The 26,364-nt window shown below is 41.0% G+C and overlaps 1 protein-coding gene across 6 annotated transcripts in view; it reads left to right on the top strand.

The window, feature by feature from the left end:
• Window positions 1-26,364, top strand: part of RABGEF1 (RAB guanine nucleotide exchange factor 1) — a 43,805-nt gene that overhangs the window by 6,248 nt on the left and 11,193 nt on the right. For 3 of the 6 annotated variants that reach the window (XM_074189292.1, XM_074189294.1, XM_074189290.1), the window contains exons 2-5: window positions 17,124-17,309; window positions 18,753-18,919; window positions 24,177-24,346; window positions 26,008-26,089. In XM_074189292.1, the coding sequence (XP_074045393.1) occupies window positions 17,131-17,309; window positions 18,753-18,919; window positions 24,177-24,346; window positions 26,008-26,089 (598 nt within the window). In that variant the 5' untranslated portion in view covers window positions 17,124-17,130. Of the gene's footprint in view, window positions 1-8,292; window positions 16,883-17,123; window positions 17,310-18,752; window positions 18,920-20,342; window positions 20,463-24,176; window positions 24,347-26,007; window positions 26,090-26,364 lie in introns of those variants that run through there. The other 3 variants (XM_074189296.1, XM_074189293.1, XM_074189291.1) reach the window with 3 other exon arrangements.

The following is a 26,364-nucleotide window of genomic DNA, read 5'->3' as shown; positions in this document are numbered from 1 at the left end:
CCTTGTTTCTGTTACTAGGCACCCCAATTTTGTGTCATCTGAAAGCTTAGTAACATACAAGACTTTATCTGTATCATTGATTTTTAAAAATGTTACCTAGAACAGGACCGATCATAGGGCACAGATAATTGTGATTGAGTATGGAGCAATGAGGGCTCTGATGAATGAACTTCAAACCAAGTGAGGTCAGAAGTTACGATCAGACTCTGTCTGTAACAGCCAATGGAATATTAACTGAGATTTATTGTATAGAGTAATGACAGCTGGAAGATTGGAAAAGGTTCTGTTGTGGGAACACTGAAGGTACTGATGTTTAAGAGGCACCAAGAGCATCTTTGAGAGTGAATTTGTTGTTATTGAACCTAAAGGGATATAATGGTTGTCAGCAGCAGGCAAGCAGATACTATTTGCTAAATTTATATGACAGTTCACAAGAGTCAGCTGCATTGAAGTGCTATTACACTACAGGAAAGCATTGAAACCCAGTCTTCTTAAAACCAACCTAGAATACTTATTCAGTGATAATGGCTTAGTTTGTTAAGAGTGTTTTAAAATTTTAACCAGCCATTTAGTTAATTTATAATACATATTGGAGGTCTGTATGCATATTTGGAAATTATGGGTGATCTGCACAAGTTGCAAAAAAGCAAATGAAAGTATTTTATTTTAGTATTTCCTGATGTATTAGAAGCTGCTAAGTACCTGTACATAATTCAGTGTGAAACTCAGCAATCTTTTTAGAGAGTGCATTGGAACTCAGGAAGGAGAATGTCATTAAAAATTCAATTCTTTGGCTAAACATATTTATAGATTGGGAAGAAAATTCTTATAATGCTTTTAAAATTGTCTTTTTAAAAAAATAAGCAGAACTTGTTATTTTAGGGGTTTTGTTTACATCTGCTGAAATGATTCTTAGTCCTTTACTTCTCTATTGATTTGCTTCTACTGGACTTCTTTTTCTTCTCCAGAAAGATGTCATGGCATTTGTAAAGGCTCTTTATGCTTGGAGAGCTTCCAGAAGAAGAAACTGTTTGGAGGTTATATATGACTTAAACTTGTGATTTTATTGTGCTAGCTTTGCAAGTCATGAGACAAGGGACCTCTGTGGTGGTGGTGTCTTTTTAGCATTTGGTTCATTTTGTTTGGGATGCTGAGATTTATAAGGACCTACTTGGAGTTGTTGCCTCTCCACAAAAGTGGGGTACAGAAAACATTCTAGTTCAGTGAACATCAGCTACAACTGCCGTTTGCTCAACAAAGTTATGTAATCCCCTGGTCACTTCATTGCAGTTACATCTTGTTTTAAAAGGGTTTCTGATGTGTATTTCTGAAAAAGAAGATAGGCCAAGGATTTGGAAAAGAAGAATGTAAAAAGTTGATTCTGAGGGGCAAATAATCAAATAGCACATCTAAGTTCCGAGGTAATGAATGTGTTCATAGGAAGCACGTTTGCTTGCCACATAGTAAATTGGATTAAATTTATGCTTCTACAGGTGCGTGGAAGCCACTCCCATTTTCCTGGCTGAGTAATTGATTAATGCAGATCTTGTTTGCCAAGACTCCCAAGCATTGAGTTAGTCCTAGGGTGGGAAGCCTAGCATTACTTCCCCTGAGACATTATTATATAGAGATGTCAACAGAAGACACCACAGTATAAACATGATGTCATGTGCCTCAAATGATAGAATAAATTTGGGACAGAGTCAGAGTAGACAATGAGCCCCATTTCCAATGAAAAGAGCAGTGTTAATGACTAAAGAAAAGTAGTAGTGAAATACTTGAAATCTCTTCTCTGTTGTGGGGGTTTTACTTTCTCCTCAAATATTGGTTTTCTTGTGAGCATTCTGTGGCTATTTGGTAAGAAATTTCCTTTTCCCTTTCAAAAGTCATATAGAGTTATGCTACTTCCCCAGGATAGTGAGTTCTTTTTTGTTGTCATTTTAGTGAGCTAATACCTAAGGAAGTAAAAACACTAGGAGAGTGTTCAGAAAGCAAATAAGGGCTCCCTTTGACATAAGGCTAAAATCCAGAATGGTGGATTCCAAGAGTGTCCACTTCTCCCCTTGGTGGAGAAGCTTAGCCATCATGGATGATGGAGGTGCATCCAAGTCCATGAATGTATTTTTCAGTGGGACACAAAAATGCCACTTTCATCCTGACCAGGCTCTACCTGTGGTGAGAAGAAAGATTTTTGTGAACTAAAAAGCACCTTGGAAGATTTCTTTCTTTTTCAAGATTCATTCTCAGGAAATGTAATTTTGATCTTCCTTATTTGTGCAGTTTCAGAATCCTCCTGAGTGCAGTACAGATTTTGCTAAGAGAATTAACTACTGTCAGTATTTTGAACTGACCTTCCAGACAGCTGAGTGAGCAGAGGCCTCCTTAGTTGTGTAAATGAAAGATAACCTGCAGGTCTCTGACCACACCTCCACTCACATATTTCCTTCTCAAGGTTGGCTAAGTCCTAAACCACCTGGTTCTTTCACAGTTTCAGCTTGGATGAAGGAAGAGCAAATTGAAAAAAAGGAAAATTGTGTTAGGATAAGATAGTTCCCTCTAGGAACTTTTCCTGATTTGAGTGTTATTTTTGAATGAAAGGAATTTTGATTAGGTGGGAAAGACTACTAAAATTTTTACCATTTTTCCTTCCCCATCCTAACTCCTCTTTTATTGAATTCTGGAGACAGAGGGCCACAAGGGATTGGATTTAGTCAAATTGGTTCATTTCTGTGGGTATGCTGGACTGTCAGGCTGTTCTTTAGCAGATAGCATCTCCTAGCAGGAGAAGGTAGGGGGTGGAGGGTCCAATAGAACAATGGCTGTTTGACCAGAAGTGATTGCTTAGGAATTGGACTCTTCCTTATGTTGTGAGTCTCATCTTGACTATAGTAAACCTTCCACTATATTCACTCCTTGGAATGTCAATTGGACATTGAGAAGACCAGGAGAGGAGCTTTGGCTGGGTGGGAGTAAAAGATTCATCTTGGTCACCACTGCTGACTGATGTGAAATAGGAAATATAGTATTCCTTCAAAAAATTGGAGCCAGAAGGGACTGTTGAATTCATCTGATCTAAGCCTCTTGTTTGAGCCATGAGGAATTTCTGACAAGTCAAATGAAGGCCCAGGCTCAGTCAGATTGTAAGTGACACTAAGTCTAACATCTACACTCACCATCCCACAAGTGTTCTTGCTGGAAGAGGTATGTTAGAGGAGTTCATCTAGGAGATGTATAAAAAACCAACTTTTAGGAACCCCAAGAGGCCAGTGCAAACCATACCCTCTACTCCATTGTCCTTCGGGTCAACAAATTGTGTAACCTTGGATCAATCATTTGCCTTCTCTGCTTTTCAGTTTTCTGATTTGTAAAATGGGAAAAATCTCTGCCTTATTTACCTCGTACAATTGTTTATCATTAGCTGTGAAGACACTTTAACAATGCCTTATATTTGTAGTTATGGAGCACTTCTACATTCATCATCTCCACTGATACTTAGCAGGTAATGAGCAATTATAATTGAGCAAATATCATTCCCATTTCTCATTTGGGGAGATTAGGGCTCAAAAGGGATAAGACATTTGCTCAAAACCATATTGTTCCAAAGTTGTAGTTTGTCCTTCAATCATTTTAGTTGTACCTGACTCTCTTTGGCCCCATTTGGGGTTTTCTTGGCAAAGATACTGCAGTAGTTTGCCATTTTCTTCTCTAGCTCATTTTACAGATGAGGAAACTGAGGCAAATAGGATTAAATGATTTGTAGATCATCAGAAGCTAATAAGCATCTGGATCCAGATTTGAATTTGAGAAGACAAGTCTTCCTGACTCCATGCCCTCACTCTATGCACTGTATCACCTAGTGAAGTTGTAGGATTCTTACACTTAAGTCAGATATCATTAAAGAAATTGTTGATATTGCCTTGATTATCCTTCTATTGATACAGTACAGTATGATGGATAGGGAACTGGCTTGAGTCAGAAATAACTCGGATCTTGCTAACTTTTTGCCTCTAGGCTAGTCTTTGAACTTCTCAGGATCCCAGGCAGCCCTTGGAGACTATGAGTTACTGATCTACATTGCTAGCATGTTGCTCCCTGAAAATTCTCCACGGCAGTAAAATCACAAATTGACCAAAATTTTGGAGGTGAAATTATCCAACTGCCTATACATTAAAGCCTCATTCATCCCTCATTACCGCCTGCATTGCTGCCCTAGCCTCCATTCTCTGTCTCCATCCTTTGGTAAGCCAACTTAATGCTAAACTATCCTGTGCTCTCTGATCTCTTGTCCCTAGGCCTTTTATCATTCACCCCTTGCCAATCCATTCCAGTTCTGGATTATGTAGCCTAGTTGTGGAAGAAATCACAAAACTGTTTCTATCACAGTTTATTTTCTCTATTCTATTCCTCAAACTTCCCTGTTATTGAGGACATCACCATCCTCCCAGTTACTGGGCCTCTGTCTTCCTTGACTCCTCACTTGAGCTCACCCCACACGTTCAGTCTATTGCCTAATACAGTCACTTCTGCCTTTATTCTATCTCTGGGATCCATAGTCTTCTTTTAGCTCCCATAGCCACCATCTTGATTTGGGTCTCCATCACCTTTCTGGAATGTTGAAATAGACTTCTGTTTGATCTCTCTGCCTCATGGCTGTCTCCTCTCTTCTCCATCCTCCACTCAACCACCAAAGTGATTTTTCCTGAAGTGTCTGTCTGATGGTCAATAAATATTTATTAAATGTTGGCTACACACCAGACATTTTGATAAGTGCTAGAAGTAGAAACACAGAAGACAATCTTTTCCCTCAAGGAGCTTACAATCTGATGAGGGAGTTAAACTCAGAGTCAGGGAGTATAGCCAAGTATGGGAAGATGAGATGGATGTCTGGAAGGAGAGGGAGACGGGGACCCTGGGGCAGGGGTTACTCAAGAAGCACAAGTTTCACAGGTGGTGGGACATTGCAGGATGATGGGATTCCAGAGGGCAAGGTGAGGAGGTCTGGGGAGTACAGCCAGGTGGTGATTATATCCCATGTACCCTCTCCCTCCCACAGTGAGCTTCAGTGGTTGCCAAGTAATTCCAAGATCAAATAAAGACTCCTCCATTTATCATTGAAAAGTCTTCCAAACCTGAGCCCTTCCTACTTTTTCATTGTTCTTATACTTTATTCCCCTCCTATGCATTCTGTAATCCAGTTACACTGGCTCACTTGCTGGCCCTCAATTATGGTGCTTCATCTCCCATCTTTATCACCTTGGTCTGGCCCTCTGCCATGCCAAGAATATGCTGCCCCTTTCACCTGCCTCTTGGTTTCCCAGATTCCCTTCAGAAATTTTAAAAAGAAATTAAACACAAAACTTAGAATCTGAAATCTCAACTTCTGGAAATCTTCACTAACCCCTCCAGCCACTCTAAAAATATTGACTGTGCCTCAGTATTTCCAAGTTGTTTCTTCCATTGGAATGGAAGGGCCTCAAGAGCAGGGCCAGTTTTTATCGTTCTCCAAATCCTCAGCACTTAACCTAGAGCCTAATCATTTAATAAATGAATGACCGATCTGACTGAGTAGTATTCGTTTAAGGGAATAGGTGTTTCAGTCAGTTTTCCAGGTCACTGAAGGTCATCTTTTAAAGTACCAACCATGTAACTGTATTAGACAGTGGCTTTCTAAAATAGGCTCCATTTTTGCATTCTGTGTGCTGATTATAGAGTAACTTTTTCTTGATCATCCAGGGTCTTTATTATAGATAATTCAGTGAAGCTTGCTCTAGCAGATAGATCACCACCTGTCCATGCATCTCATTCTGTGAGATTCTTGTCAGTGTCTTCCTAATGTCAATTAAAGTCTTCATGTTCACATTGTGCCATGAAACTGGGATGTTCTTGGGGCCTGTTGAGGAATGAAGGGGATTTTACTTCTACCATGTTCCCCAAGTTTTCCTGTCTACTTTTTATAGTTTTTTTGGTCTTCTCCCTGGCTTCTCAGTTCTCTGAAATCACTTCTTGCTGTTTTGGGATATCTGCTTTGGATAGTCTTTGTTGTTTCCTTCCACTCTTTCCAATGTCCAACCACTAAAGAAAACAGACCTTATTAGACTTATTAGCTTCTTGGACTTCTTACAACTTAAGAAGATATATTTAGTTAATGATAAATTATTATAGAATATCTAACAGGATTATAGTTGGTAAAAAGGGTAGAAGGAAAAACCTGTAAGCCATGGGTTAAAAATGGAAGGCCTAGAGATAAGCCCTGTGGATAAAGTACCTCTGGTATTCCCTGGTACTCCCCAGAACAGGGTCCCACATAGTGGTTTGCTCCCAAAACTTTAAAGGGCTATTTTCCCGAATGTTGGAGGTCTCAGTGAAAGAGGAGGCTGTCTCCAATTCCTTGCTATTTGTGTGGCACCAGTCTGGACTTCCAAGATAGAGTAATATCCCTCCTAAAGAGAGTAATGGCCTCAATAGCACTGGTCTCAGAAGTGGCAACTTGCTCAATGGTTGTCATTGGAAATCCAGCTGCCCTGAATGGTCTCTCTTCCAAGAAGACTGATCATGGGGCAGTTTAGAAGTTTTCTGGTGCCGTTCCCCCCTTGCCAGACATTTCACTCCTGGTACCAGATCTAGGCAGTTTTTCAGAAGCCTCGCCCCTTGGTGGTTACTGATCCAGTACTGATCACTGTTTGTTGACGGAAGCATCTTATGTTAGCCTTCCAACTATAGAACTGTGTCACACAGATGCCCCACTTTGATATGTGGACATTGCTACTACATGAAGCAGCCAGAACAAGAACAATAGGTAGCATTTATATAATGCTTTGAAGTTGGCAAAACACAACAGTCCTGGGAGGTCGGTGGCTATGATGAATCCCATTTTACAGGCCATGGGGGTTAAGTGACTCATATAGCATCACACAATTAGGAAGAGTCTGAAACTGGACTCAAAACTCAGGTCTTCCTGACTCCAGGTCCTGCACTTTATCCCCTCCCTTTGATGTAGTCTGATGTGGTGTGGTTGGGTCTAGCCTCTCAAGGCTTGTGTCAATATGGCACCATCTCCAGTGAGTACTTCTGGGAGCCCAGGCCTGATATTGGCTTCTCCAAGAATCCAGAAGAAGGTGAAAAGGGGGACAGTGAGTTGGGCTTGCTGGAGCTCCAAAGCTCCTTAGGACTCAGCCTGAGATTGTCTGCTGGTCTGAAGGACAGGTGTTCTCCATGCTTAGTCGGCAGTTACAGGCTCAAGCCCTTAGCTTGCGCCTGGAGACTGGTCAGCAGTTCCTGTTGCTGAGACCACTGAATGGGCATGAACAACTACAGAGGGGGTCCAAGATGCTCAGATGTCCAGGTGTTTTTCTTAGTGCTAAAATACATGGGGGGGGGGGAGAAAAACTTCTCTTCTTGCAAAAATAAAATAAAATGCCTTTATAGCTTAGTCTTTTTGGGGAAATACACAGAACTTTCTTTACCCTAATTCCTTTCTTCTGAAGTATAAAAATGGCAGCACTTTCAAGGAAATATATGGGACAAATCCCTGATCTTTTCTCCTTAATTTATGTACCTGCGATCCTTTTCTTCCTGGAATCTGTTTGTAAATTCCTTGAGATAGGATGCATTTAGTTATTTCTTGTATTTTTAGAAGATCATAGAATTTAAATTTTTTTATTGATATGTTTTTTACATAATGTCTATTTTGTAAGAGGTCTCATAACAAAGGAAAAATAGTTAAGTAAAACTAATAGTCCAAATTCAAAAGTACGTGCAAAATTCCACATCTGTACCACTGCTTTATTAAAAAAAAAATAACAAAATCTATTTTCTCTTTCTCCCACAACCTACAACATTGGAAAAAAGGAAAAGGAAATACAAATATTTTTTCTTTCTTTTTTATATTCAATAATATTTTATTTTTTTAAATTGCATTATAAAGATAATTTTCAATATTGAATTTATAAGATTTTGAATTCCAAATTTTTCTCCCTCCCTTCTCCTCAAGACAGCAAACAATCATAAGTTATATATGCATACCCATATTAATCATGAAATATAAATTTCTTGTAACAAATATGCATAGTCAAACATAAAAAATTCTTTCAATAGTCAAATATTTATACAAGTATGTACATCTCTCTGTAATAGATAATATGCTCTTTGAAATCCTGAATGGTCATTGATCAGAATTCTTAATGCTTATAAGTAGTTTATTTTTATAGTGTTATTATACAAATTTTTCTTCTGGTTCTGCTCATTTCAGTTTATAAAAGTCCTCAAAATTGTTCATTTTTTATAATATTGATGTTATGATATAAATCATTCTTATGGTTCTGTTCACTTGCATCCAATCATATAAGACTTTTCATGTCTTTGAAATAATTTATTTCCTTATTTCACATTCATATACTACAACTTATTTAGCTATTTCTGCATTGATGAACCCCTTGGTTTTCAGTTTTTTTGCTATAAAGAGCTGCTATATGCTCTTTTATATATATAGGCCTTGGAAGTGGTATGGTTGGGTCAAAGGACACATAGTTTGGTAACCTCTTGCTTACATTTCAAATTGCTTTCCAGAATGATTATACCCATTTTCAGCTCTACCATTGATGTATCAGTGTATCTGTTTTCCCACAGCTCCTCCAATATTTATCATTTTCCTTTTTTGTCATCTTTGTTGCTTTGACAGGTATAAGATGAAATCTCAGAGTTGTTTTAATTTGTGGTTTTTCTAATTAGTAGTGTTTGCAGCATTTTTCATGTGGCTAAATCTACCCTGGGTTTCTTCCCCTGAGAATTGTTTGCTCATATCATTAGACTATTTATCATTTGGGGAATGGCTCTTTTTCTTATAAGTTTGAATCAACTCCATATATATTTTGGAAATGAGAACGTTATCAGAAAAACTTGGTGCAAAGATTCTTTTTCTTTTAGTCAAAAATTGCTGGGAAACTTGGATAGCAGTATGGAAGAAATTACATTTGAACTACCATCTCATACCTTATATCTTGATAAACTCCACATTGGTATGTTCTCTAGGTATAAAAGATCCCATCATAAACAAATTAGAAAAGCACAGGAAAACATCCCCATCAGATTTATGGATAGGAGAACAGTTCATGGCCAGATAAGAAATAGAGAGGATCCCAGGATATAAACGGATTATTTTGATTATATAAAATTAAAAAGCTTTTGCACAAATAAATCAAATAATGCTAAAATTAAAAGGGAAACAATTAGATGGGATCATAGGGTTGAGAGTTAAGTGAAAACTTAGCTAAGTCTAGAGGAGCTAAATAAATGTTAATTGATCTTAAAGCTCTCAAAAGTGTGTCTGAAGAGACCATTCTCTTTAGAGCATAAAGCAAGTATTCATATACTAGATCTTTCCAATATGAAAGATAAAGGAATAATGAAATAAGAGTTTATAGTTGAAAGCATAAACAGACTTGGGGTGGGGGAATCTGAGACCTTGAAACACACATGATCCAGGAGTTGTTATGTGACTAAATTTTAAACCTGCTGATGGATAGTGAAACCAAGCTGCTGATGGGAATGGCCCTGGGATAAGCAAGGAGCTGTTGTTTCTAAGAGTACCTGAAAATTCTGACTTCATAATTCTAGGACCAAAAGATCTAGAAATCTTTCCTATGGAGAAAATTGAAAGGTGAACCAACTGACAAGGGTCTTTCTGCCTCCAGATCTTTTTAAACAATGGGACTGAACTTTTGACAGTTTTGGCTTGCCTAGAATAACCTGGCAATACGACACTTCATTTAAATAAATTTAAAATTTTATCTTATTTTAAAATTATGGAATAAAACCAGTATTTCCACAATATAACATAATAAAAAGATGATTGCCCATGAAACTGTAAATTTATTATGGACCACTTGCTCTTGCTTTCAGATAACATAAGAAAGTTATCATATAAATTTCCTTTTTTCCTTTTTTCCCCCTCTCCTCCCCTCTACCCTTGATATGCCTACCTTTAGACAAATCTATGTTGTATGTGTATATGTGTGTATATATAATGTTTATAAAAACATATATATGTATGTAAAGCCATTCTTTACATATTTCTTTTTATCATTTCTCTATCTTGATGCAGAGAGTGTCTTCCTTCCTAGTATCTTTGGAATTAATTTAAGTATTTATAATAGTCAAAATGACCTATTCACTTAAAGTTCGTTCGTTCTTTCTTTCTTTCTTTCTTTCTTTCTTTCTTTCTTTCTTAAAGATTTTTCAAGGCAATGGGGCTAAGTGGCTTGCCCAAGGCCACACAGCTAGGTAATTTTTAAGTGTCTGAGGTCGAATTTGAACCCAGGTACTCCTGACTCCAGGGCCAGTGCTCTATTCACTGTGTCACCTAGCTGCCCTCACTTAAAACAATATTGCTGTTATTATATACACTATTGTCTTTGTTGGGCTCATTTTGCTCTTCATTCAGTTGACTTTTTGATTCTAAACACTGCCAGTATTTTGAAATTTCTAACACCTAGAAAGAGGCCAGGGAGACAAGAATGGTGATACACTCTTCAAGTATTGGCAGGACCATCACATGGGAGAAAGGATTAGACTTGGCCTTAAAAAACTAGAAACAGCAGGTGAAGGCAGGGAGGAAGATCTAGCTAGGTGGACATCAGGAAAAACTCATTTCAAACCCAATCAGAGATGGAACAAGCTTCCTCTGGAGCAAAGGTCCAAAAATGGGAATCTATGAACTTTTTTTAAAAAGTATTTTGCTATCTCTTCAATATAATTGATTTCCTTTGTAATGCCTGTATTTTATTTTCTATATTTGAAAATATAAGTTGAAAGGGTCCATGGGGTTAACCCTGTCTATCCCAAAGTCAAGAACTCCTGCTTTAGAGGTAATGAGCATCCCATCATGAAAGTCTTCAGGCCAAGACTGGGTGATTGATCATTTTTCAGGGATATGTGGAAAGGAGGTTTTAATTCAAATCAAATTCCACCACTTTTGAGGCCCTTCCACTTTGTAAGATTCGATGACTGCAGAGCCCTGATCTAGAAGCTGTCCTTGTAGGAGAGCTTTGGTGTTTGTGTTTGACCTTGGAGGTCACTTTCATGATCAAGGGAAACTTTTGAAAAAACTTGTAGAGAAAAAGGTGTTTATTGTCTTCAGGAACGAGATCCTGCAGTTTGGAGAATGTGAAAATGGACAAATGTCAAGTTCTTAGAACTGGTAAATTTCCTGGGCTTTATAGATTTCAGTATTTTGTTGGCAGTTTTACTTTCAAGATTTTTGTTTGCTCAAGCATTAAGAAGTCCCTGTGGATTCTGGTTGAACAGAAAACTTGGGGGCTGTAGGGTCCAGATTCAAATCCTAGCTCTGCTTGTGGAACAGATGGACAGCCTGAGGCAAGTCTGGGCCTCAGTTTCTCCTCTGAAATGAAGGGGTTGGGCTTAGTAATCTCTGATTATTAGGACTAGGACTTTTCTGTGTAGGTGAAAGAATGCAAACTCTCCCAGACACTGTATGATTCTCAATCACTTCAGTTTCCTCATTTGGAAAGTGAGGGATTGAAGAACCAGGAATATGTTCCCCTCCCCCCACTCTCAGCCTTGGTCCTCTGACCTTCTCAGCCCCTTTACACTGGACACTCCCTTGTTCATGACAGTGCCCCTTGCCTCTTCCTCACCTGACCTGCTACCCAGGGTGCCCTGCTTCCCTCCTCCCTTTGGCCTCCTGCTGGCCTGAAGTCTCTTCAAGAGATCCAGATTTCAGACTCCCCACTTGAGGCAGATGACTTTCTGTTTGCACTGCTCATTTCTCTTGTCTGTGATTATCTGCATGACCTCTTCCCTATTAGATCAGGGGGTCCTTGAGAGCGAGGACTCTGATTTTTGTGTCTCTTGGGATTTGCACAATTCCTGAATGACTTTGCAAAGGTGTAGATTATTTGTGTGGAGTATTGTAGAAGTGTGTGTTAGTTTGACTGAAACCCTTTTCTCTTTTAAAAATTGTTTAGTTGCAATAGATAGTTTGCTGGGCCAGAGAAGGGAAAAGAAGGCAAAGTAAAAATGAATGATAGCATTAACAATGCTTTTAAAAAAGAAAGTGAGAAGTTTAGCTAATCTCCATGATCTAGGTCTGATGTTCTTTTTTTTTTTTTTAAAGGTTTTTGCAAGGCAAATGGGGTTAAGTGGTTTGCCTAAGGCCACACAGCTAGGTAATTATTAAGTGTCTGAGATCGGATTTGAACTCAGGTACCTCCTGACTCCGGGGCTGGTGTTCTATCCACTGTGCCACCTAGCCACCCCTAGGTCTTATATTCTTGAATCTTTCAGTCTTTGATTCATCGATTGAGAATTATAAAGGACCCTTGAGTTCATCCCAGTCAGTGACCCTTAATTTGTAGATGAAGAAATGATGCAACTCTCCTCTCCACAAATAGCTAACTATTCCGAAAAGTTCAGTCTTATGTTTCTGCTTTGAAGTGCAGAAAGCTTTAATAACTTAGTTGAATTTCAGAAGGAAGTTTGTAGGAGTTGTATTTCAAGGAGTAGCTAAAACCCAGAAGAAATGGGAGTGTATTTAGGTTAGGTTTGTTGCTGGGCCTCCGTTGGCACCATCTCTGATAGTGGCCTTGTTCCTGTCAAAAGAATGGGTTCTTATTACCAGCTAGGTTCTCCAGAGTTTCACTTAGAATATCTCATTGTGTTCTAAAGGAACTGTAAACTAAATGAAGGCACTTATTTGAGTGTGCTCTTTATTTTCTTCCCTCCAGTTGAAACTCTTGAAACTGCATACAGAATTTAATTTATCACTTCTTATGTAATGTGCTAGAGAGAGCCTTGTCCTGTTTTAATGGAGATGGCATTCAGAATTTCTTGCCGCCTTTAGGGGATTTGTACACCCGAGTTTAGAATTCTAAAAATTCTTTCTGAAAAATGAATGACCAGTTGGCTCTTTAAAGCTAATTGGTGAGTGGTAGAGTGGAAAGGGAATGGGATTTGGGTTTGAGGCCTAGCTCTTATACTCACTGACCCTGGCAAGTCACTTAACCTCTCTGGTTCTCATTGTCTTTATCTGTAAAAAATGACCTCTGTAGTCATCTCTCAATGAAGTTTGCTTAAGGAATCCAAAAGGTTCACTTGTTTCTTCTTAAACAGTATCAGATGTCTGTTGGATGTAATATAAATTGTATTAGGGCATGAGATGGAATCTGGAAGGGGGCAGCATCACACAGATTGGCCTGAAGGAAGAGGCCTCTCCTAGCCAATCTGCTTGGATTGACTCTTCTTTCCTCCAGTCCTGTCTCTTACAGAGGAGAAGGCTGAATGGTCTTTCCAAGATGATGCATCTTGTGAATGGTAGTGTTCTAGCAAATGATCTGATTGAAATTAAGTGTTAAAGAAATGTCAGTTATTCTGTATTATTAGTTGCAGAATGAGGATAAACATCAAAGGCTCCTCTTTGGGATTTCTCCAGAGTCCTGATGGATGTGCTGTCTTTGGAGAACTTCCTGGCCTTTCTCTTTCATTTCTGACTACCTAGACCCCAGATTGGCTACAAACACCTGGAGGGTATTTTACAGATGGGAAGGCACCAAGAAAGGGTGACTTGCCTTCACATTCTAACTTGGTTACTTTACAGGTCTCGTGTGACCTTGGACAAATCACATTACTCTCTTCCCCTTCTCTTCATCTGTAAAGTGAGGAAACTGGACTGGATTATCTTTGAGGCCCCAACCAGCTCTGCATAGTCAGGTAATCAGTGGAATAGGCAGGGAGCAGGTGGAGCAGTGAAAAGTGCTCCAAGTTTAGTTGTATAACCCTGTGTCACCTTTGTCTCCCTCATTTTCTTCATCTGTAAAATAATCCTACCACCTACATCCCAGAAGATTAAATGAGATCTTATTTGTAAAGTTCTAACACAGGCTGAGGTTCTTGGACTCCCATAAACCTGCCCCCCTAGTCTTTTGCCTTCTATTGCCCCGGGAAGTTCAGGTCAGCCTTCAGCCTCCTCACTAGAGCCTTCTAGGGTTCTCTCCCTCTCCCTTTTCCAGTAGCTTTTTATGTCATTTCCCTCCTCCTCCTGTCTTCCTTGCTTATATCTGTGTCATCAGTGGTGACCACAAGTGATTTGTTATTATTATTTTTTTTTAGTTTTTTGCAAGGCAATGGGGTTAAGTGGCTTGCCCAAGACCACACAGCTAGGTCATTATTGAGTGTCTGAGGCTGAATTTGAACTCAGGTCCTCCTGACTGCAGGGCTGGTGCTCTATTCACTATCTCTTTTGGAGCATTTATGTTTATCCCCTTTTTGACCTGCTCTACCCCACCCTGATTGACAGGTTTTAAATGGCAGGTACTTGGATTCTGAACCTTGTCTATAAAGTCTTCTGAGAAATCAAAGCAGAGTGTCTATAAGCCTGGCTATCTTTTGCAAGTTAGATCTGGGATAGAAGACTCCAGCTATTGGATCCTTTAGTGAAGGATCAGTGCTGCTTCTGCAGCTAAGGAATCTTTGGGGAGACTGGCAAAGATGGTAGAGTAGGGAGGTCTCCTGCAGCTGGGCCTGCAGCTTTGTCATTTTGACCCCAGAGTAGGATTAAAGATTTAATCCAGGGGAAGGCTCTCCAGATCAATCCACTGGCACAGGCCAGCTCTGATGTTTTGGTCTTGGAATTGGATCTCTGATTCAGCCCAAGGGTACAGAATTGAGATGGGCTAGGCCACAAATGAGTAACCAGTACAGGGATTGGAAAAGGGAGAACTTTTATTGAGATGAATGTGAGATAAGTGATTGAAATTGTTTTTTTTAATTGATATTTTATTTTTCCAGTTACATATTATGAAAAATTTTCAACATTCATCCACATGCATATGTATGTTTCTAGGTTATACAATTTCTTTCCATCTTCCCTTTCTACCCCCCCTCCCCTCAGCACCGAACAGCCAGGTGAATATGATACATACACATTTGTGTTTAACATGTTTACAGATCAGTATGAGAAATTAGGATTAAGGGAAAAGAAAGAAAACTATGATATGGGAAAGAAATACAGAAGAGAGATTTTTAAAAGGTGAGTGTAGTGTTTATTCAGATTCTGTAGGGTTTTGTTTTGTTTTGTTTTGCTTCATCTGGATGGGGATAACATTGTCCATAGCCAGGGTTGTCCTAGCTCTCCAAACTGCTGAGAGGAACTGCATCCAGATGATTGAAATTTTTAAGTGGGAAAAAAAAAGAGTATCTCCAAATCATTGCTATAAACTGAGTGCATAGAAAGTTTAGAAAGGGACACAGACATGTGGGGCAGTGTTGGAACTGCCTTGTTAAATTGGAAATATTTTTTTAAAAACAATATAGAGTGGAGATTTATGGTTTCACATGCAATTCTTTAAGTTGGTTTTCTGTTCCTTGTCTGGGAAAAGATTTATATTTGTTGATGCTTGTCAATTTCATAATGGTAAAAAAGAGTTTGGAAAAACGAAAGACTTCAGAACTCCGTTGTGAGCAATGAGCCTCTCAGAAAACTTCCAGTGAAGCTTACCTCTTGCTTCTCAGCAAATAAGGTGATGGGTTTGAGATGCCAATCGAAACCTATTTTCAGTCATGGCCAATGTGTGGGTATTTTTGCTTGACTATACTCCCTGAAGTAAAACATCCATTCCTTTCCTTCCAACTTGATTCACCATCTCTCTTTCCCCACCCTCCACTCTGCTGACATCTCCTCATCCCTCACTGAAACAATGGAATCTCTCTACAGAGTCCCATCTTTCCACTTCTTCCTTATCTCATTTTACTCATCATCTTCCACTGCTCTTCTGTCTCTTATAAAGAGGGGACCCTTCTTTCCACGATAAACCCATTTGTCCCCATCTTTGATCCCATTCATAACTTTCTTCTCTAAACCCTTCCTATTTTCTGTCTATTAGGCAGAGAGATAGCACAGTGGCTAGAGTGCTGGACCTGGAGTCAGGAAGACTCTTCTACTTAAGTTCAAATCTGGCCTCAGGCCAGATTTACCAGCTGTGTGACCCTGGGCAAGTCACTTCACCTTATTTGCCTCAGTTTCCTCATCTGTAAAATGAATTGGAGCAGGAAATGGCAAAACCCCAATATCTCTGCCAAGCAAACCCCAAATGGTGTCACAAAAAGTCGGATACGACTGAAAAGAACAACAGAAGAGGAAGTTCACAGTTTCATCTACAGTCCTCTTCTGTTCTTTGTGCTCTGTTAAGTTCCTAATAAAACACTCCATAAATGAGGACTTTGCCAATGGGGTGGGTCATAGAGGCTATGATACCATGTGCTTTCCTTTTTGAGGTCCTAGAATGACTCCTCTTCCTCTAGCCCCTGACTCAATATCTAGTGAATGTAAGGAAAAAGTAGATATTGGCAAATGAACCAGCCTAACCAGATTGTTAGAATCTGTCGTCACACAAAAGTTGGATTACAGAAAGCTGGACTGATTGTTGGCATTCTAGGCCCCTACGTCATCACCCTCTGCAAGAATCAACTTTTCCAAATTAGATTCTTTCTCCTTAGTACCTAAAAAAGGAAAAAAGAATATGCTGATAGACTTCCCTACTTTTGCAATCCTCCGAGATCTATCTTTCAGTGGTTTCCTTCTCCTGGGTCACCCAGCTGACAGACGTTGTTTCTTGAGTGAACGTGCAGGAAGTGTCACATCAAATCTCAAAGAGAAACTCCTCCATTGACTAATGGAGGCGTGGTTGTTGGGAACAAAACAGCCCTGTCACTTCCCAAAGTCACTGATGCCTTAACTACCCCCTCCTTCCTCTTAGGGTTAACATTGCTGTATAAAGGACGCATGTTATAAATATCTCTTCAGAGTCAGAACACCAGAGGAAATTCTGTAGTGTAAGAAAACACTGATGTATTGCTGAGTGGTGTTTTGGGGGTAAGAATTCTAGAGAGTCTGCTGGTATCTGAAAAGACTCCACTCTTCTCTTAAAGATGTCTCACGAACATAGGCTCTGACCTGCCAACTTTGCCATCTTTTCTTCCCTGCCTTTGGGATAGTTCCAGGCTATCTGTGAATTCCACTGGATTTTACTGTTCGTCCTTCCTTCCTGTACTATAGGACACCCAAGTTCTCAAAATTTCTTTCTAACTCCCTTCTTTCGTTCCTTGGTTAACAGAAGGAAAATGAGCCTTAAGTCTGAACGCAGAGGGATTCATGTGGACCAGTCGGAGCTCCTGTGCAAGAAAGGATGTGGTTATTATGGCAATTCAGCTTGGCAGGGCTTCTGCTCCAAGTGCTGGCGGGAAGAATATCACAAGGCCCGGCAGCGGCAGATTCAGGAGGACTGGGAGCTGGCTGAACGGTGAGGGCCTAGGAGTTGCTGAATGGGTTTCTTTTCTTGGGAATGGATCCATTTTTTCTCTCCTGTACATTGGACTGTGAAGGATGGCTTAACATCAGAGGAAGAGGACATTTCCTATCTCCCTTTTTGTTCCTTGTTAAGGCCAATGATGGCAGTAATTGATAACAATGGAGTGCTTGCTATATTCCAGAAATCAATTATTAAATGATTGATTGTTGTAAAGTATAGAATTCAGAAATAGTCTTTTTTCTAAAAATGATGTAGATACTCTAAGGTGATTTATGTTCCCCAGTATTGGGATTGTAATAAAATTTGAAAGATGGGAATAACTAGTAAACTGGGCAGATGCATAGATAGATAGATAGATAGATAGATAGATAGAGATATAGATAGAGCTTGTGTGACCAGCAGTCAGCTGAATGCTGGGAATGCATATAAAAACAAGTCAGTCAACACTTGCCTTCAAGGAACAAGGCCATCTCCACTTGTCCATATCTGGCCACTGGACCCAGATGGCTCTGGAGGAGAAGGTGAGGTTGTTGTCTTAGCACAACAGCCCCCTCACTCAAATCCAATTCATGGGTTTATCATGGCATCACCTCCCTGATGTCATGTTCTTCCTCAAGAATGAAGGACCAACATCATAAAGGAGCTGCTGCTATTCTCATAGGAGAATTGAAAAGAGTGCAGCGGTGGGGGGGGGGGGGATACTCAATGCTATGGCTAGAAATGACCAGGACATACCTTGGCATCCCAGACAGAGCTCAAGATGACTCAAGATGGCCAACAGAAGTTGGAGTAGTGGGGGGGGGTTGCTTCCAAGGACAGAGAGGAATTTTCTGATGGGGAGAAAGTGAAGGTAGTGCTGGAAATGACAGACTGGGAAACACAAGTGGTTTATAACCATAAATTCATGAAGAATGCTTTTATTTGGGACTAGCTCTTCCTTGAGACTGCCTCCTAAGTGTTTTGTGTCCATTGTCCCAGAAGACCAGATGACCCTTGAGACTATTTAGTGGCTTCTAGGAGTGAAGTACAGGGATTTACTACTTATTCTGTGATAGAGACCTAAACTGCAGTTCCTATCCTCAAATATTTTGTATTCTAATTAAAGAAACAAGACAAATTTAATTTCCCAAATGGTTCCCAAGCCTCTGCTACCTGAAATCCCCTCACTAGATGTTGGAGGTGCAAAGGTACCTACCATTCACTTTTTCTAGCTTCCTCTTGAGTAGGGAACCATCATATTACTAGGGGAAATGTTACTGAAGTAGAAAAACTGCTTTTTCCAGACCTTTTGGGTAGAGTTAGCATCTGTTCTAAAACTCTGGCTCCTCCCCAGATCATGGAGTCCAGAGGAAATCCTCTTAAACACAAGGGAAACCCCTTTCCTTAAAACATTTTAGTAAACATCAAGACTTATCCATGTCTCTCGTGTTGCAGGCTCCAGAGGGAGGAAGAAGAAGCCTTTGCTAGTAGTCAGAGCAGCCAAGGGGCCCAGTCCCTCACCTTTTCCAAATTTGAGGGAAAGAAGACCAATGAGAAGAGTCGCAAGGTGACAACAGTGAAGAAATTCTTCAGCGCCTCCTCCCGAGGTGGCCCCAAGAAGGGTAATTGTCCCCTCCTCATGGCTGGAGGGCTGGGTACAGGAGTCAGAGTCAGGAAGCCTTGGGGGAGAGCCTTGACTCTAGGTGGGCCAGAGTATGATATGAGCCAGTCACCTCCTTCAGCTGCTTTATTTAGAAGTTGGTATCTTTTTTTTTTTTTTTTTTTTTTTTTTTTAGGTTTTTGCAAGGTAAATGAGGTTAAGTGGCTTGCCCAAGGCCACACAGCCAGGTCATTATTAAGTGTCTTAGACCAGATTTGAACTCAGGTACTCCTGACTCCAGGGCCGGTACTCTATCCACTGTAAAACATAACCTGTTTTAAAACCCATATTCTCTGTCCTCTGTATAATATGAATGCCTGTCCCTCTCTGGTTTCATGACTTTTAGTCAAAGTGGTATTTTGGGTGATTTATAGAAGGGGCGTTTGAATCTGGTGTGTGAGTGAAGAATGTCTTCAGAATGTGATTTGTAAAAGATTGCTTTTCTGGTAGACTGCATCACTGTGATGAGGACAGCTCCTGCAGCTCTGGTGAAAACTCAGTATATTATTATAGCAGAGGGACTCGAGCTCTGTTATTTGCTCATCCCTTTCTCAGGACTTTTTGTCTACTCTGGGTGAAAACCTATCAGTCTTGAGAATTGGCCACGTCGGGCTAAGTTGTGTAAGTCAGGTAAGGAGAGATGGCCACAGGGTTTGAGGAAGAAGGGATCTTGGACTTTCAGGGCCAGGGGAGCCTTTGGGACCCTCTGGGAAATTCCATTTCACAGAGCAGAAGGCAGAGCCTCTGAGAACTCAATGTACTGGTCATTAGGAGCAGGCCGGAGGCCCTCAGGCCCTTGCTAAACTGCCAGTGACATGTGTTTGATGTAGAAGTCACCAGGCATGGAGTCCAATTTTTTTGCCGATGTGTATAATGGCCATGTGTCCAGTGTCTCCTCTGGGATTTAAAAATATTACATGGTGAAGGATTATTAAGGAAGCATGTGCAACATATTACGTAAAGAGCATTTCTAATGCAACACAGAATTTTTTTTTCTAAATAAAACTCCTGGCTATTGATTTTGAAGCTTTTGCATGAAAATAAGTGTCTTTTTATTTCTAAAGGAAATTCTTTCTCCTTTCATAACTTTATAGAAAGCTGGAAGGAGTGAAGAGGTTTTAGAAATCACATTTTTAAAAACAGCTTTTGTGTGCAGTTCACCATCAAAAAAGGTCCCTTTGGCAGGTGCTAACTGGGATGCTCCCAGAGCACCACACATAGCATCCTGACCCTGTCTGACTGCCAGGATTGGACTCTTATGCAGCCATTAAGCCTGGCACAGCCCCCCGTACCTTGCTTCTCATGTCCTGCATTCCTCCTTTTCATTCCCCCATCACTTGCTTTTCTAGCTTTGGGTGTTTTTTTTGCTCCTGCATTTATTTCAGTGGCTCAAGAGAAAACTTTTAAGCAAGTACAGCTTGGGAGGGAGCGAAATGCTGATAACCTGCTCAGAGACTTGAAGGAGATTTTCACTCCTGCCTGGGAGCTGGCCTCCCCTTCCGAAGGTAACCTTGCACAAGACCTCCTGGCATTGCCCTCTTAGATGGAGTGAGCTCACTTAGTTGACTCTGCAGTCTGCAAACTGAGGTTGTGCCAGCTCCCATTTCTGCACGTGGGGGAGAAGGTGTCCCAAACCATGCCTGAATACATTTTTCGAGTGACCTCCAAATGTGCCTCTTAAAGCCAATCATTTAAGATCTCAAAGAGCTATCATTACAAAGAACTTTATTCAGGCCCAGTATCTTTGACAGTTTAATGAGCTCACTGGATGTGCAGAAACAGTATTCCCAAACCCCTTTCTTCAGGACTAAAGTCTTCCATTCTTCATTGTGTTTTTCTACACATGCACTTGTGCGTGTGGATGTACTTTAAAGAACTCTTCATGGCTTGAAGATATGCACGTGGGCTTTCCTTATCTGTGGCTACACTTCCCTGAAGTTTATGTGCATGAGAGCATCAATATTACATCTTAGAAATGATCAAAATATGCCTTTGGGCGTGGATTAACTGAAGAAAATCATAAGGGAAAAATGCCTGAATGTGAGTAAGATGGGAATCAAAAAGTCCTATTGAAAAGCCTGAAAGCTCTCTCTTTGCACCCTTGTTGGAGAGCTGGAGTGAGGAGCTGCACAAGTGGTTGGGTGCAAATACCTCCTTTGTATCAGGAGCATGGATATCATGCAGCTGTGACTGCTAAGGACTTCTGGAACCCCACTCCCTGCAGTGGCACAACCCTAGTTGCAAACTCAAAGGCTTTCTCTGGCATCCTCTTCTTGCATAGAGGGATCTAGCTGAGAATTGTGGGATAGCAATGGGTTAGCCCTGACCTGTCTTGTCCTCATCAATGGGGCCTTTCCTCCTGTCCTCAATTTGGTGGCTTCTTCCTTAGCCTTCCTCAGTCCTTGGGGGCGGGGAGATGGGGAGGGGGCAGAAATGAGCTTTGGGGGGAGAGGAGGGAGCAGCAGGCAGACTGCTTTCTCAGATTTGCTTTGCTTAAGGGACCAGCTTCCACGTATAACATCTCACTAAATTAACAACAGTAGCCCAGTCAATATTTGTGGATTGATTTTTGAATTTGAAAAGACTACAAGTTTTATCTATTAGATTTTCTAATAGTGAGAGTAGGATACTTAAAACTTCAGACTTGCTGCTGTAGTGCAGGCACTGCTCCCTACTAGGACCTACAACATTACTTTCAGTGGCCACCTGACAGACAGTCTCCACTAGTACCCTAGGCAAAACTGCAAAATGAGTGTTTCTGGGTTTTTTCTTTCCCATTTTCTTACTGCTTTGTTCTTCCTTTCCACTACAAGGCCATCACTGGGCCAGTCTCCTCCCAAGTTCCCTCTATTCCATAATTTTGCTCAATGTCTTCCCTTCTCTATCCTCCAATCAAAATTCTTATTCCTTTAGGGAAAGATGACTGGTTAAGTAGTTGGAAGAAATAAAATCAAGAATTTTAGAGTAATTCACATGAAGGTGTCAATGACAAAATATCTTCAAATTGGGGAATTATTTGGGGAGATGAATGTCCACTAGTCCTGTGGCTTGTACTTGGTGGGTAGCTTAATGAATGTTAATTGAATTTGAACATTTTTTGCCATCTGGAGCCTGCCACCCCCTTTTACAGTGATCAAGAAAAAAACAGCAGTTGGCAACATGGCATCTCACTTCTGAAAAGCTGCCTACTTGTTTTGTATAGCCATCTCATTTAAGCCTCTCAAGAGCCCTGTGAGCCAAGTTATTGAAGTTTTATTCTTGTCATTTTATAAAAGGACCTGAAAGGAAATGACTTGGCCGAGGTCACTTAGCTAGTCAGTGTCAGATTTGCATCTTCCTAAGCCCACATCTGGTCCTTTATCCACCAAGTGTCTTTTGCCTCGCTACCAGTTACTTACCAGCCTCAATTTTTTCATCTTTTAAATGTGAAAGCTAGATTTCATGATCTTTAAGATCTCTTCCTGCTATGAACTGATGATCCTCAGATTCCTTCTGTAATATTTTGCATTGAAAGGAAGCATAAATTCTTAATATTCATAAGATTTAGGGATGCTAGCTGGTGCAGTAGTTAGAGCACTCACCCTGAAGTCAGGAGAACCTGAGTTCAAATTCAACCTCAGACACTTAATACTTACTTAGCTATGTGACCTTGAGCAGGTCACTTAACTCCATTGCCTTTGCAAAAAGACAAAAGCAAAAAAATGAAGAAGATTCATAAGAGTTTCAAATTTTTCACGGAGGTCAGAAAAATCATTTTTCAAAAGAGAATGAACCATTTACCTTTCTGGCTTCAGACACTTGATACTTACTAACCATGTGACCTTGAGCAATCACCAAACCTCATTACCTTGCATAACCCTCCCCAATTTTTTTAAAATTACATGAAAACTTTGTTCTAAATCAAATAAAAAAATATCCATAAAAGTGCATTCTCTTTCCACTGTATTTTCTAATACTAAACTTGACCTTGTTGCCTTAACATGAGAAAGATTCAGGATGACATGAACTAATGCTGTATTACCTTAATTGTCAGTTAATAGTCTATCAAGGAAGAGAGATTTCTCAATTTGATGGCTTCAGTTATTAGAGTATATCATCCACCAATTGGCTGACACATGATTCCTTCATTGAATAAATCACTGTAATTGAGTTTTATTATCTTAAACCTTTATTGAAGTTTAAGAACAAGTTTCATGTATAACATCCAAAGATGAGCTAGTGGGGGAGTGGATTGATTTTGCTTCTTTGGGAAAACATTGCCTTCATGAGTTTATTCTTTTTCTTCCTGGATAAGAGGGACTTCTATACTTGTCGGATGGGTGTCCCTAGTTACCCAAAATAGTTCCTCTGCATTTGGAATGGGGTGGAAGTTGCAGAATTTTGTTGGGAAGATCCAGCAAGTTGAGATTTTGTTGAAGGATGTGCTTTTTCTCTGGAAAAACTGTGACTTTCTCTTTTCCCTAGAAAATCAATCCTTTCCCTACGTGTGGAAATAGGTTTGTTTTTGGGGTGGGGAAAGGAGGTGAGAAGGGGTTAAAGTTTGGTTGAATGTTTTTGCTCTCTCCCCAGCCCCTCTCAGTCTCTCTTTATTTTTCATTACCTTCATGTACATCAATCATTTGGGCTTATTCTTTCTTATTGAATGGGGCTGACTGGCAGTCTCTGAGAGGTGAATGAGCTCATTAGAAACCTCTCTGGTTTAAATCCAGTTTCTTCAGTCAAGTAAGGGGGTGGAGTGGATAGTAGATATTGAGAGAGGCCAGGATGGTCCAGTTATTTCTCAAACTGCCCACAATTCTCTCAAGTACTTCCCCACATCCGCCCACTGTCACTTTGCCCATTGACTGGTTGTGAAGAGTTATTTTTTTGAACAAAATTAGCTTTTCAGAATCTCAGCATTTCTGAGTGAGTGATTAAAGGCAGAGAGTCCCAGTGATCTCGGCAGCAGCAAGCCTCACCCATAGTGAGACTGGAGCCCAAATGCCCTGCAGCAGCCTGGCCTTGGGTCCATTGTGCATTCATTCAGGAGTTGTGGCCACTATTGTTTGGGGAAGTCCAGCTTGGTGTGGGCAATTTGTCTGATGCGTAGACATCCAAAAGTCTCAATTCCATTTTAACCTGGGTTATAAATAACATCATTAGCTTTAAGTTAAAGACTTTAAACAATGACTTGCATGAATCATTTCACTTGATGTGCTGATGATGTTTGCTCTTCCCAGCAGAGATCCAAGAGGCAAAGGCTGCCAGCCCTTCCATAAACCGGCAGACCAGCCTAGAGACTGACAGGGTGTCCAAGGAGTTCATAGAATTTCTCAAGACCTTCCACAAATTAGGCCAAGAAATCTATAAGCAGACCAAGATCTTTTTGGAAACCATGCATCACAAACGGGTAGGTGCTTGCCACTCACATTTGGGTAGGTCAGATGTTGGAATTGCAAGGTACCTTGGGTCAGATTATGATGCCCATGGCCACACAGCAAGCCTGTGGCAGAGTGAGAGCCAGAGCCCCAATATTCTTTCTCACACCCTCTGCTGCCTGCATCTGAAGTTCATTGGGGTTCCATGTTAGCAGTGAGGTCACTGGACTGAGGCATGTCTGCAGCAAGTTCCTAACAGATCTCTGTGACCTGCATTTCCTTGTCCCCTCCATTGACTTTCTCAGAACTGACCTTGGGTCCTCAGTGCCAGCAATGGTCCACTTTGGTGGTGGGCCAGAGGAAGACCCGGACTCTCTTTTTAGACTTCTTTCCATTGTACAGATTGGGAAATCTGCTAGAACAGACAGGTCACACTCACAGGTGTGTCCAGTTCATGGACTGCTGAGGGCCCATTCCTGAGACCTGCCTGCATGGATTTGTTTTGCACTCCTTGGCAATGTGGGTTGTATTGTAGTCATGAATGGGTATTGAAAACTCCATGCCATCCTCGAGGGGATTTTGTTGGGTGAATGTTGCCTAGAAGAGCTAAAATGCTGAACATCCCTAGATCTTGAAAGTGTTTAATAGCTCATTTGACCCAGAGCCTCGTTTTTTTAGAAGATACTGAGGCCCTGAGAAATGACTTGTGTCCAAGGTCACTCTGAAATCATTGCAGAACCAAACTGAGCTTCTAGGGATATCAGCTACCAGGACCAGGGATGGGCAAATAGAAGAACAAGGGAGAAGCCCATGTGATCCCTCTGATGTTTAGTCTAGTTTAGGAAGCCCAGGAAGTCTGGGGGAGCTTCTGCTAGGCCCTCGAGTCCTTCCTCAGAACTTTGCCCAGATTGCCCTCAAGTCTAGACTTCTGTATCCCTTGGGGTCTCTGGTGAAATCTTAGGCTAAACTCTAGGGCTGTCTCCCTGCCTCCCTTGCTCTGAAGGCTGTTTCAGTCTCTATTCCTGCTCCCATCCCCCATTTGTCTGTGTATTCAGTTTGCTTGGAGCCTATATTTATTTATTTATTTGTGAACAGGGTGTTTTGTTATCCTCTTCCTATTATGGCTGTCTCTCCAGCACCTGGCTGGTATCTAGTCCTCAGGAAATACTGAATAAATAACTCTTCACTTTTTCCATCTAGCCCTTGGCATCTCTCTCTGCCCAATGAATGGCAGCAGTCTGGCTGCCTGCTTTGTGTTTGATCAGAAGGTGCCACCTCAGTTTACCTCCCCGTGAACTGGTGTCTGACTCCACTACAGCTGACAGTTACTCCCTCTACCTTTGTAATTATTGAGTTTAGGGGAGGTACCTCTGAGTACCTCTGGGAGAGGGCTAGGGAAGAGGAGGGTCTGGGCTGTCATGCCAGCCTGGGATGAGTCATGAAGAATGCCTGTCATGGAGTCTTCCTGTCTTCACGTTGAAGTCTCTCATTTCCCTCAGCATTGAGGAGGCCATGAGGCCGGGCCTTTGTTTACACTCACACACTGCCTGCTCCACAAGCTCTGCTCCTCACTCAGCCAAGTGACACAACACAGAGAAAACAACTTGGGTCCTTGTTGGCAGTGCTGGTGCCAGTGTCCTGGAGCTGTGCAGCCAGCCTTGTCTGATTGTGTCTCATCTGAACTCTCTTGTAGGAGCTGAGTATCGAGGAGCAGTCAGAATGTGCCCAGGATTTTTACCAGAATGTGGCTGAGAGGTTGCAGACTCGGGGGAAAGGTAACAGCCTGGCTTCTGTCTCTATTCTCCCCCCATTAGCTCATTCCAGAATGTTCGTTGGGTGACTGCTGAGCACTGTGGGGGAAGCCACAGGGTCTTCTTCCTAGTCTTTTAGAAGCCACTAATGTTTTCTGGGGTCAGCATCAGACCCTTTGTCTTAAAGTGTAACCGGATGAACTGACCAGGACAGCCGCATTTATCACTTGATCACAGTAAATCGGTGGAAGAGGAAGGAATTGATCTCAAAGCATTTGAGAGTTGTTGAGCTAGGGTAT

Source organism: Macrotis lagotis, chromosome 5, assembly GCF_037893015.1.
Source record: "Macrotis lagotis isolate mMagLag1 chromosome 5, bilby.v1.9.chrom.fasta, whole genome shotgun sequence".
In the NCBI taxonomy this organism is placed as follows: domain Eukaryota; kingdom Metazoa; phylum Chordata; class Mammalia; order Peramelemorphia; family Peramelidae; genus Macrotis; species Macrotis lagotis.
This window is presented reverse-complemented; position numbering and strand designations above follow the sequence as displayed.